Source organism: Anarhichas minor, unplaced genomic scaffold (assembly GCF_050575085.1).
Source record: "Anarhichas minor isolate MPS153535 unplaced genomic scaffold, ASM5057508v1 ptg000043l, whole genome shotgun sequence".
Classification (NCBI taxonomy): Eukaryota; Metazoa; Chordata; class Actinopteri; order Perciformes; family Anarhichadidae; genus Anarhichas; species Anarhichas minor.
The window spans coordinates 6,377,249-6,391,402 of NW_027466489.1; the positions used below are offsets into that span (position 1 = coordinate 6,377,249).

A 14,154-nucleotide genomic window follows, 5' to 3' on the forward strand; every position below is an offset into this window, starting at 1 on the left:
GAGCCTTGGATGAAAACATATTTCTAATATGTTTGAAGGCTATAAACCCAGTAAGTTCCCTACGCTGTAAAATGTAGAAGCTGAGAAGTCTTTGTGAGTTCACTCAACTTCAGGGTGAGCTAGTTGCGTTAAGACTTTACGCTGTTTGTTCAATTAACCTTTAAATTACTGCTTCTGTCCACTGATGTCGTGTTCAGATAACCTGAAATAATAACTATATAGCCAACATGACACACAGTTAGGGACATGGGTCTAAAGTGTTGATTGATACCTTCTTGGCTTTAGAGTTCCCTCTAAATCTCTGACATCATTGCTTACTGAACTAATGTCGCCCGGTGACAAACATGATCCCAGCTAGTCAGCAGTTTTGGATAGTAGTGCTTGGTTAAAAGCAGGAACAATCAAACAGCAGACATGTCTCCCCCTCAACAGACGAGGCTCTCCAGAAAGATATGTCAACATGTCTCGACCTGTAACTTTATGTCCCTCCTTGTGCCAGCGAGTTTCATTTTGAAATTGCTCGAAAGCAGCGCAGAGATGAGTCATTTATCAACATAAAAACAGCATTGAATAGAGAGACGGACCAAAAAATAATCTATTTAGGTTTGTTTCATTTAGAAATGACCTGATGCTGGGTTAGCTCATTAAAACTATACAGGAAGTGACTCAAAACTATGATATCAAATGCAGGGTCTAAATAATATGATCATCATGGGACTATGTCTCCTGATCTCTTGTTTCCTTTCTGTTCCAGGACCGTCTCTCCTTCACGATCATTTTAAGGTCACTTCATACAATCAGGGCTATTCTGGTAGCAGTGTCTCATCGACTAAAGATTGTCATTGGATTTCTAAGGACTACTTGATTAGTTGATTCTTTTTCCAGTGTTATCCTCGCACCACAAATCAAGCCAAAGTATCAATGAACACAAAATAAGAGTCTCTTAAGATCTGATGAAAACCAAAGCATATGTCGTCATGCCGTAAGAGAAGCATTATTTTGTCCGTGCATACGGCCGAACGGCTAACTTATCGACGACTTAAATTCCTCTCATTCCAGTTAGCAAAGACTGAGAAGAAGAAACAATCGAATAAATGCAAGTAAGGACAAAAGAGAGACGGGTTTAGGGAAGAGGACCGAACATACGTTTGATACTCAGATTACAAATCCACACTGTCATGTAAATGTTTTAGTGCGGTTCATTATTTTAACCAAATTAACATCATAACCCCCAGAAGCAGCATAATCATATATCAGTTTGTGATTTGATTGGTGGACCAAAGTCGTCAACACCGTTTCTCTTTTCACTAATAGGGTGATGATTGATAGACGCATCATGTCGGCTCCACTTATCGATTAAGACGTTAAACAGAAAAGCTCTTTTCCACTAGCGTCTGTAACTCAACACAATCGCTTTGTTTTCATTTCCTTCATCTGTCTTTCTGAAAGAAATGAAGCGCGTTCTTGTTCAGATTTACTTTCCATATTCTCAGACATACTGCCTCCACTTAGCACTCGCTGTTTGTGATTTTATCAAAGTTAAACAACGATTCGCTCCAACAGCTCCAATGAAACTTAACATTACGTCATTGTAACTCGTTTCATCCATATCCGTTAAATTCACCAAAGCCATTTTTCTTTAGCTGTTATCTCCGCTGTCTTCTCCGTCCTGCTGCTATTACAGACATGCCCGAGCAAATCGCCGCTCCTCGCATCTTTAGTCGAGCGGTTACACAGGTCTAGGGGCTTATGGGAGATGGTGTTCACATTAGGCCGCTAAAATAAGAGAACTATTAAATAAACATCTTATTTCTGTAACAGAACCAAGACGTTCTGCTTTTTAACCATTTAAACACTGAAGAACTTCTATTTTCTTCTCAATATTCTCCCCAACTGTTAGCTCGCATGTAAACGCGGCCATTTTCAAAACCCAAGACACCGCGTGCAGCGTGTCCCGGCAATACAGCTGCGTTTGGTAATTGGCTATTGAAGTCCTGCGTTGACCCCACAGGGTCACGCAGGCAAACACACGTGACCAGGCATGAACAATCAAACGCGTAATGATGAAAGAATTGACAGGGATTATTAAATCCCTGAGATAATCTCACACTCAGCACACACCTAATGCCGGGCAAAGTGGTGTTTTCTTTTGGGTCGTCAAACTAGATAACGTCTCCTGCTATTCCATGCATCATGGGAGAGAAAGGGCTTGTATTTCCTCTTTCCCATCTTCTCTCTGCCTGTCTCCGTTTTCTAGATCAATACCACCCTGTTTATCTTACCAACCTGATATGGCTACCCAGGCCAGCTATGTGTGTGTGTGTGTGTGTGTGTGTGTGATTCTGCACGTGTCCCCAGGCAGTGGCAACATTATATGGGCATATAGTTTTCATCTGGAGTGGAAACCAAATCTTTATGCTCCTTAAAATAGAGCGAGCTGTTTTTCTTTTCTCTCCAGAACACATTATACTCTCCATCGCCCTGAGCGCTGCTGGCCTCTGTTACAGAGTCTCATAGCTTTGGTATGACCCACCCCACAACAGTCTGTGAGTCAAAGAGAAGGCAAACTGGTGCCGCTGAAAGGTGGAAAAGTCTCTTCTTTTCTATAAATATAGGTAACAGATGATCAAATATGCCCCTGCTAAAGTGAGTTACAAGAATACAAAAGAAGAGACAAAAACAACTGGTTTCAGTGATCGCATAAAATCATGGAACTGGTAAAAACCAACTACTGAAACAAGACTAGGTTACCTGGTATATGACTGGACATGACTGACATTAAATTATTAAATTATAAAGTTGGTAAACACTTGTCCGTCCACCTCAAGGTGTAATTTGAAGTCTTTATAGCTCGAGCGCTTGGTGTGGAAGTTAGTGTGCACTCAGACTATTCTCACTGGACTTCATAATCAACGTATTGTCAATGTGCTACATTGTGTCTATAATGTGAATCCTGGATATTGAATGTTCACTTTCACTTGTCTGTAGCAGTCCCAGTAATATTTGTTCTGAAGAAGCATTTCATATGACATGGTTAAGATACGTTTGAGACAGATACTATATTCAACAGTATAATCGTGCTATTTTCAACATTGTTTTGGTTTTGGGTTACTGATCTAAAGTGTTCTGTGAAACCGACCAGACCTGAGTTACATCCCATGACAATTATGAACATGGCCACATCCTCAAAGTTGACAGCTTTCCTGCTGGGCTGAGGTGAGGTGCAGCATTTATTCAGAGACGAACTGAAACCTAGACTCTGCATTCACTTTCCTGCTAATTTCTCTTCTGCTTCAACTGCTGTCTGTTCTGAGCACATCCACCATCACTCTCTCTCTCTCTCTCTCTCTCTCTTCACTTAACCACACACGTAATAAACATAACTTGCGCATCAAACGGGGTCAACGACCTAAAAATATCGGTTTCAAACACAAATACAGAAAAACATAAAATCATACAGAGGGATCAAGCTTTTGCGGAGAGAGTAACAAACGTGTTGCACAGCAACGACAAACGCATCGAGGAAGTGAATCAGTGAACTTTGACCGCCAGATTCTAATCAGTTCATCCTTTCAGTGATTTCCCAATTTGGGATCGATAAAGTACATCCGTCCGTCCATCCAGCCAGGGTTGTTTGTGTCTAATTTGAAAAAAAATCCCTCCAAACTTTCCTGACACCTTGCGTTCACGAGAGTGGGACATACGTACAGTACGTACAGCCTGAAATCATCAGACTCATTCACACTGATGGAGTGAATGAGTGACTGACCAATAAAGTGTGTGTAGAAGAAGCACTGCTGTGGTGTTAGCATCCATAACCAGGTTCAAATATAATTGCCAAACAGTCATCAGCTACAAGCTTCAGCCTCGTGTTACAGTTGGCTCTTTAAGCTTAATGCTGCCATAGCATGCTAACAGGCTAACTTGCTGGTTGAACTTTTTACTACATTTATACTTAACCTCCCCTGAAAATGCAATAAAGGATTTTATATGTTTTTACGAGACACAATGGCAACATTTCAGAGTAAAAAGTATTATTTTCTTTTCTTTTTCTTCTCGTTCCCCCTCAACATCGCACCACATACCTGCCTCAGAGCAATGTGCTGTAGTCAATGGCAGTGAGTGCGATTTAGTGAGTCGGGCATTTTTGGCAAGTAATTATGTAGTATATTAATACCAACATGTTTGCATTGTACAGACAAGAAGCCTTTTCCCTACTGATCTTAGTCATGCGGGGGATGTAATGATTTTTAAATGGTACGTATGATAAAAGTGCCACGTAAGCGCCCGTATTTCTCAGAGTTGTGACTTATCTTGTGACTTTGATTTTTCTACAGTTCAAATAAAAAAGTAAATTAACTATGTTGGCAGCAATTGTTCTTTGCCGCGTTTCATTCTCCCAGAACACCACTGAAAACAGACAAACCAGAGACGGACTGCGTTTCCTCAGAATCTCAAACAGAAACGGTTTGATTCTTTTCTGAGGAACAGGAACATGTTTCTTTCTCTTTCTGCTCATGTTCCTTGCAGCTCTGCTTAAGGCTGCTTCAACAGAAATACCAAATCAGTGGACTGGTCCACATCTATGTATATCTATTCTGACGCACACATTGTGGCTGGCTACTCTGGTAGTTTGGGGGAATTACAGAGAAGGAAAATGTTTTTTTCAAAGGAGCAAGTGTTGATGAAAAACCTACAGTGTGTTCCCGTTGAGCCACATCACGGAGAAAGTTCACTAAATCTTCTCACCTTCTGTCTCGTGGTGTATTGGGGAGAAGACGGCGCCTGATAAACACGACTTGGTAAATGAAATTGAGAGAGAGAAATGATTCATAGGAGATTCTTCATAATTAAGAGGGGGGGAGGGTGTGTGAAAGAAGGGGTTAAGTGTGGGTATGGCAGGCTTAGTGTGAGAGGACATGTGAGAGCAATGAATTATCAAACAGAGGGAGAGGGGAAAAGAAAGGGAGATGGGGGGGGGGGGGGGGGGGGGCAGACAAGTGAAAAGCAGCTAACACAGCAAACTGTGGCTTTGGAAGCTCCAGTCTAACGGTGAATAATTCATCATCTTCCCTCTCAGTCTCCTCAACTATTAGAGTTACAAAGAGCTGTACTAGTAAGAGATGATACTGGGGAAAAGACGTATAAAAGAAGACGGAATATAATGCAGAAATGAATAATGTCGCTTTGTACGAGTGCGCTCTGAAGGTAAAATGCAACATAGCTGGATTGAACCTGTCTAGGAGATACTTAAAGTGGGCTGACTTTAACATGCCTTGTTTGCAACGTCTGTATTTTAGGGAACTGAAGGCCTCAGGGGTCGCACTCATGGGTTGTAGAACTCTTTGTATTTTAAACTCTCTTCATCAAGCTGTGAATAAAACAGCAGTTAAGGTGCCTCCAGTGGTAACATCTGTATGGGTACCAGCTGTGCTACTTGCTGCATTGTTACTGAACTGTATGCAGGCTTTGAAATTATCCTGTTCCACACCAAATCAAAGTTGCGAAAAAATGATGTTACTAGTTTCTAAATCAGCTGTTAACACAAGTCCCTTTGGTGCAACAGCACAGTAAAAACAGGACATTAAAACACAAGTTACACGCCGTATAAGGTGTAAAAATGTACTGTATCCTTTACTGGATTGACACTACTGAAGTCACTGCAAAGCCACAAGAAAAGAACAATGTTGTTTTTGACTGACAGCCTTAAGATGGTCAGAAATGTGTATAATATGAAGAAAACTCTACAGAAACCACGTACATGATTTACCAGTTATCTCAATCTCTTGTCCTAATCTAGAGCAGAAGAATGAAACATTAAAAGAGCAGAAGGATAAAACCAGATGCAGACGATTCATCTGGTATCAGGGTCGGGGTACAGTGGGCTTGAAAGGAAGAGGTTGCCCCCCCCCCCTGGGAGGAGGTTAGCTAGCTGCCTGGCTGCTCTGGGCCAATAGTAAATACTCCCACATGCTGGACTGCAACTTGAAAGAAGAAAGAAAGACAGAAGAAAAGCCAGACACACACACACACAAACAAGAAGTGTTTCTGCGTCTCAGTGTGGCCATTGAGCACTTACACTTAATATCAGTGAGTGAGGCAGAGTGCTGCCAGCACTCATATATCAATGATGCATTTCCCCCTCAGGGCACGTTCACGACCTCCAGCTAAAACCCTGAACACATGACGGAAACACACAAACACACAAACAGAACCTCCATGCTCCCTCTCCTCATTCACCTCAATGTGAGCTCAGACTTTGAAGGAAGAAATTGCACATTATGTCTCATATTTATGGAAAATACTGGAAAGCACAACATGCACACACCCTTAAATCAATATGTCATGAGTTGTTGGTATGAGCATGAGTTTTTGTTTTTTAAGGGTCTTAGAAGTTGCACTGAGATGAGGCCCAAGTCAGTTTTTGGTGCTCGATCAGTCATCTGGAGATCAACAAGCTCAAACTAAATACTTTGAAGAAAATGTGCAGCAATTACAGGATAATGATATAATGTAGATAAACGATTTCAATCAAACACACATTTGGATCGACATAAGAAATAGAAGTTGAATGCGATCGTACTGGGAATGCCCCGAGCTTAAAACAAATGGGAGATTCTTTCCAGCATCTGACCTCCACAGCTGCACATTTCACAATTCACAGGAATCATGCCTTCTAATCAGCGGCAGACAGTGGTCTCTTCCAGTATCTGAACAATGAACAGCAATGTAGATATAAAATAAATTAGATAGGTGATAGGAACTGCTTGCAATGAGGGGTGGTCCGGTGCAGAGTGCAACTGGCTGCAGCCTCAGGTCGTGTTAACAAAAAGATGTATTGCTGTCCATTGCACCCAATGTTTACAAGAAAGATTAATACAAGTTGCAAATGCAACAGCTGCAGTGATTTCATTTCATACGGGACAGGACGGTGAAAGGGATTACTTTATGTCGACTTTCCCTTGAGCGTCGAATGTTTTGATGTATTCTACAACAGTTACTCCACAAGTGAGGAGTCTCAGTGTCCGTCACTGATCTATGAAGCTAAACAATCGCACACAACATATTAAAATGACATAAATTGATACGAAGCAGACCTCGGGATCTTAACCGATTGCTGATGGTTTCTGTTTTTGTTCGAGGGTCTATTTTTAGTCCCGCAGGCTCTGGTTTAGTCGGGCTTTGTCGGAACAGTTTTTTTAGACCAAGCAAACTGGTAAAGTCAAATATCTCGGCTAGCATCAAGGTACAAATGTCTCATACTTAACTTACTTTAACAACACAAATTATTTGGGAAACAAACAGACAAAAAAGGGTTTCTACTTAAAGACAAATTATTGTCTTCCTCCAGTTTTTCCTCCAGATCGCAGAGGGGAATGGAAACGTATTTGTGGTGCGTTCAGCATCAACATCAAAATAGCAAAACAGCTTTTTTTCCAGGTGACTTAGTCGTGGACAGTGTCAGCGTTTTCCACCTTCTGTAGAGGATGGTTGCTGATGAAATACTGAAATGTAAATATGAATGTTTAGTGTAGGAATACACTCTATCACAGACACATTCAATGTGCCAGTCCAATGCAGTACCAAGCAGCAGGGAAGAAGCTGTTCTTTTTATTTTTTGAAAAGATATTTGTGTGTCTGTGTTGCTGAATCCATCTCTGGGCTGCAGGTTGAAAGGAAAGTAAGCTTTTGTTCTGAGCAGTGTGAGTGGGTGGCACAGCCTCAGCACAATGCTTGCTGTTGGAGAGATCAACACATCTTCTGCTTACCTGAGTGAGAACATCCAGTTGACCCATGATGTGTTCCAGGGTGCTGGCTAAACCAGGGGGGACCCCTCCGTCTGAGGCCTGGGCCTGTGCTTGAACCTGGGGGGACCGCTGTGGTAAACCGCGGGTCTGTGGCTGGTGGGTGGAGGAGGAACTGCTGCTGAGGTGTCTGTAGGTGTGGGAATGAGTCGCTCGGCTGTGGCTGCCACTGCGACTGGCGCTCTGAGTGTGGGCAGCAGTGTGGGAGTCCTGTCCATTAAAATGTTCTGATGGTTCGGGAGCCTGAAAACAGAGAGGAAGGAGGGTGATGTGCTTCACATAGAGTACTGCGTAGTGCAGAGATACTGCAATGTGCACTACTCTCTGTAGTGCACATTGCACAAGGCTAGAACTACGGAAAAAAACAGTCATATCAATAACAGTATTATTAGTAGCATGCAGCGACAATAGTAGTACAATTAGATCTCCTGAGACATGTATGTTCACAATCCATCTCTAATATTATCCTGATTTTCCATATTTATTATTTTTTTTTTTACATTATGATTTATACACACATCTGTTATTGCAATGTTTGTGTGTGTAAAGTATATGAGGCAAATATGTGGTTTGTGATGTTGGGCTACATGAATAAAATGTACTTGACTTGAAGATTGACTTTCTTTCATTGATCGTTTATGTTCAGGGGTGAATCAAAAGCACCGTTTCAAAGTTTCACCCACCCTGTCAGATGTGCAACTTCTGGCAAGATAAGAAGTCAGTTTTGTATCGTCAATAAAAAAATGCCAATAAACACAGATGTAAAATGATCAACAATCACAAACATGACATCACACATTGAAGAAATGATTTGGGGAAAAAGGGCCAATGCCAGATCACATACATTTGATCAGATATAATTAAAACAGAAACATGTGAAACTGAATAAAAGTTTCTTTAATTGATTTTGAACTAAGAGTTTATAATGTAACAGCACAGTAAGAACGTAAGAATGCACCCTGACATTAGAAAACAACACTGGCTTTGCTTGAATCTATCTTGTTTCCGTAAAGGAGCCTTTCACACAGACTTCAGAAGGGCCACACACACACACACACACACACACACACACACACACACACACACACACACACACACACACACACACACACACACACAATTGTCAGTCAGTCTGTCTGCATCATGATTAATTCAATGAGACATAAACACATGAAGGTCAGTGATCAATCTCTCCATCATTTTGTCTCTGTGACTAAAGACTGTGCACACACATCTATAGGTTTCTTCATATTTCTGTCCGTCTCCACAGACCTCTGTCTGGTTGTGAAGTAGTGTGTGTGTGTGTGTGTGTGTGTGTGTGTGTGTGTGTGTGTGTGTGTTCCAATGACCCTGGCCACGACTCTACACGTTTGCCACAGTCAGGGCTAAAACACACCACAATAAAATTCCTGCCGTGTTAACATGATTAAGAAATGACACAAAGCCTTTAGATAATGCCTAAAAGTGACAGAGAATAAAATAGGAGGTCGGTTGAGGGAACGCTAGCTCTGCAAGAAAGTGTACGACTTGAAAATGAGATCACAGCCAGAATCAATTGCAATTGCCGAGGAAGGAAATGTCAGAAGAGGAACTCGATGCCCTTCAGCAACTTTCAGTTGGTTCATTACTCAATGTGATCTCGGTACATTACATGGTGCATGCCAAGGGTCAGCAACAGACAGGTTATTTATATAATAGAAAAAATGTGTCCTATCACTCAGCATGTTTTTGTCAAGTAGTGTTCATGCTGAAATGATTTACAAACATATTTATTTGGATTAAGTGAACAAAGTAATCTACAAACAAAAACTTTGCAGAGAAGTGGATTAATTAGAAATCCTGAATAGAGCGGTAGAGTTGATGGATGTTCCTTCACTGCCAGTACACAGTAATAACTTCAGGTCAGACCAATGAAGAGGGTCAGGACGTTAAATCACTAATATGCTGATACAATTAGACAATGTTTTTAAGGACATCACAAAGTTAAAAAGTACGCGCCACACTTTCCTCACACACATCAGGGACAATAGAGCAGACTGGTCACTGGTGTAGCGAGGACTGCTATGCTGGACGGTGCAGTTATTTGGTATCTTTCTATCTGAAACATTTTGTTTTCAAAGGAAATAAATAATTTTCAAGAGGCTAAATGAATACATTTAATGCACAATGCTATTGATAATTGATTTATATTTAAGTGTGAACTATATCATCGTCAGTCATTTTACAGAAGCTCTAAAACATAATGAATAAATAAAACACAGTATCAGTAGATTTCCTTATTTTGTCTTTTACTATGGTGCTTTATCCCTCTGCCATATAATTCCCTGCTCTGATCTTCTGTTGGAGGCTGTACAAAGACAAGGGATGAGACAGAGACAGAGACGGACAGAGAGAGGACAGAGAGAGAAACGGACAGAGAGAGACAGAGAGAGACAGAGAGAGAGATGGACATAGAGAGACAGAGACAGAGACAGAGAGAGAGAGAGAGACAATAGAGCAGTTCTGCTGAGCCTACAAGCTCCACCAAGACTGGATTAACTTTTGTTGAGAATACGACTTACAGCTTTGTATTAAAACAGCTGCTTAATTAAACACACACCAAGCACTGGTCCTCACATAAACACACATGCTCATAGAGAAAAGCAGAGGCAAAATGGATGTAGACATGTGCGTACAGTACAGACTTGCACCTGTTGTCCAACACACACACTCTCACATACACAGGGTTTCGCCTGCTTAGTGTTTCTGATGACGGCCTGAAAAGACAAATATTGAGTTGAAACATTGTGTTGAAAAGCTGCTGCTGAAAATAAGGAAAGGTGTCTTTTTTAAAAACAAAAACATTTAAAAAAATGTATTTAAACCAAAACTTTTTCAAATAACAAATGTAGCATTTTCTCCTGAAAAACGTTGCGTGCGTAGCGTTGTTTATACGAAAACAATATATTGTTCTGCAAACTCAACACGTCCTGTACCGCCGTATCCTTACGTGGATCCAGGGAAACCCCTGATATGCTCAAGTGTACACACACACACACACACACACACGCATGCGTACAAACACAGCACACACAGTAACCACCCTCCTAATGAATCACCTGGAGTGGAAAAACCAACAGTGGAAAATTTCCTGAGGCCCAAATTAAACTCTTGGTCCGACACAGCGAGCCATCGATACACTCCGCAAGCTGCATACAAAACCATTCATCACTCTACATGCAAGCACACACACACACACACACACACACACACACAGAGTGTGTGTTCCCCAGCTGAGATTATTTTTTAGAATACAGCAGAAAAGTGAAGAGAGGTGAAACAAAGCACAACTAATAATGATGGCTACATTTCATGTACTCACACCGGTGCCAGAGTTCTGGTACTATGCATGCTGGCACATCTAACAGAGCCATCATTAAGGTTAGTAGTTACACCTGTGCTTTGAAAACTCTAAATGGCTGCAGTTACAAAGGTCTAGTGAGGAGTGTTAATTGAGAAACTGGAATGTCTTTAATAGGGTGGTTTTAACATTCGTACAAAATGGAGGACTTACACCAAACTGTGATGTTGTATTACTGTAAATTTGTAAATTTTGATTATAACTTACATAATCCAAAGCGTCTTAAGCTGAATCAAGTCAAAGTGTAAACTGGCAACTGTTGATTTCACCGGCAGCTATGATATAATATATGACGACTGTTGGAGGTAAATTTACTCAGCTATAGCTAATTCATGTTTCTTATGCGAGTTGGTAAATAACACAAGTAGTTCTTGGTTTTTGTCTGGTTCCTTGTGCGTGAAAGACATTTTGCTTGTTGTGACACTAACATGGTGACAAAATCTGTCTTCAACAGAAGGAAGTATGAACACCTGGCAAAGTACTGAAAACCGCTTCTGAGGTCGATTCTGCTACAGTAGGTGTCTCCAGGACCACATTTTGCCATGATGACACGCACACACAGGGTGAAAACAATAGCCTCCACACACTGTCACGGCTGGAGGAAGTAGGCGTTTGAGAGGTGCACCTCAACTCAATCTCTGGGATTCACTGTCTGAGCGAGGAGGCACTTAGCAGCTACAGTCACCACAGCAACCTTTGATTGCTGCTGGATGAGACGCAGCTGATTGAGATGAGCTAATTAGAGCAGTCTGACACACACACACACACACACAAGCACTCAGGACACACTCGCACTTTTCAGGCTTTATTTATACTGACAGCGGAGAAAGTCCATTCAAACCTTACCATCACATCTTTCATACATTATTGTTATTCTTTAACTTTTAAATCGGACGTGTTCCTCAGTTGCACAGGTTTGAGTCTCACGGAGCGTTAATTTACGAATCAAGTCTATTTTTCTTTTCTCCTTAGCTGCTCGACGCTTTGAAATTCAGACAGAACGGGTATAGACAGTCCCTTCAGTGATGCATTGTATAGGTTATTTTCACAATAGCTTATTTTGACATGTCATAGCAGGGTAAACACAGATATCATTGATAAAATGAATCACGGTCCCATTATATTGAGTGTGTCACAGTGAGCCAGCATGCACAATGCCCTGGCCCACGTAAAGACAACAGGGCCATAATTAATGTTAACAGTCACACCTGTTTTACCCTGCAATGACATGTCACAATGGCTGCTGTGAAAAGGGCCCATTACACCAGTTTTAACTTCCATTTATTGGCTATCTATCTATGTTAAATCAGACTTTACAACATTGAATGAATGGACACACCCCTTCCTATCAGCATGAGCTCCTTTAGCCTTATACTCCAATCAGGACCCACCCCCCCCTCAAAGTAAAAGCCCCATAGAGTAATTGTATCTTAAAGCTCAGGATGAGGCTTGTTTTTCTTCAAAATAAAAGCCCCAAACTCTCACTGTACATTAAGAAAAGCTTCAGAAGATAATTGGATATTAACAGGGTGCTCAATACAAGGCTTTTTAAAAATAAAATGCCAATAATGTAACTCTATCCGAACAGGGAGATCAGGGTGTGGGATGTGCACCAAGTACAAGAAACACTGTCAAAATGTCTAGTTTTATTTGTGGTTTTTAATTATGCTTGGCACAATCATATCTCTTTATAACCGCAAATACAGGCCTGTAATTTAATGTATAGAAAATATTCAGTCTGTAAAATCACAAGTAAATATTTTCTTGGAATTGTCCATCTGTATGTTCTCCTCATAAACTGTAGGGCTATACCTGAGTCAGCACTTCAGACTGACGCATCAACATTTTTCAAAGGAACACAGTGACTCCACTGAAAAGGGTGAGCCGACACAAAGGGCCTCTCCCCTACTAAACTCCATTGTAGCATCACTCGAGACATTTAAATGTAATGATGCATGCACTTATCTACAGGAAGAAGACAATTAATCATACCAATTACAAAGTAAAATATTAAATACACAATATCTCTCTCTAGGTAAAGCTGGAGTGTGGATGCGTCATAATAATATAACCATAAGATGTAGACAAATGTTTTCATCAACTGCTGACATCTCAGTTAATTACAGTGGAGCAAACATTTCGTGACAAACTGCGAGTGACGCTTTTTGATGAATGAAGATGCGCTGTGAATCAGAGCTGACTTATGCTTTGCTACAGCTTGCAGAATGGACGAGGGAGGGCGTTTCTCACCAAACTCTTTCATTAATGATACTTATAGTTCTCACTTTTCCATTTCTGTCTGACCGTTTGCCCCACTTCCATCCCTTCCTGCTACTCTTTTCTCTGCCTCTAATCACATCTCTTCTGATCCCCATCTCTTTCAAACCTTCTCTCTGTCTTAAGTGTAACAAGGATCAACAGGTGTTAATGGCTGTTACATTTTCATTATTCTCATGCTTCCGCTTTCCCATCACGATCTTTTCTTTTTGTCTCCTCTGCGCTCATGATGGCTGGCTGGCTCACGTGCTCACCCACTTGCTACCTTTCCCTCTCCCTTTCCCGGATGTTCTCTCACTTCACTAGACCATTAGCTCTCTTTAACTCAATTGCTATCTTGTCTTCCAATGCTCCCTTGTCACACCCCCTGCCTTTGCCTCTATTCCATGCTGTCAAATGCATTCAATGCATTCCTGCTGTCAGAAGAATACCACCTGCCTCTCCGTACCAGCACCTTAAAAACGAGCACACACAACCACAAACCGTATGAGAAACTGCAGTCTTCAGCGCAATGCTCTGAGATCTTTACATCCTCACATATTGTGTCACTGCTTGTTGAGTCTTTAATTAAGGAGAGTGTCAGTAAAGTTTGGTCTGCTGTAGCACAGTTACAGCTGCCTGTTAGCGACTGTGAATGGAAACAAAATAATGGTGAAAGAGATAGAAGTTCAT

The 14,154-nt window shown here is 41.2% G+C and overlaps 1 protein-coding gene across 1 annotated transcript in view; it reads right to left on the reverse strand.

Moving 5' to 3' along the window:
• The window catches only part of poc1a (POC1 centriolar protein A), a 33,955-nt gene that overhangs the window by 1,994 nt on the left and 17,807 nt on the right, over positions 1-14,154 (reverse strand). Inside the window, exon 10 of the mRNA XM_076110654.1 lies at positions 7,770-8,048. Coding sequence (XP_075966769.1) covers positions 7,770-8,048 — 279 coding nt within the window. The remainder of the gene's footprint in view (positions 1-7,769; positions 8,049-14,154) is intronic.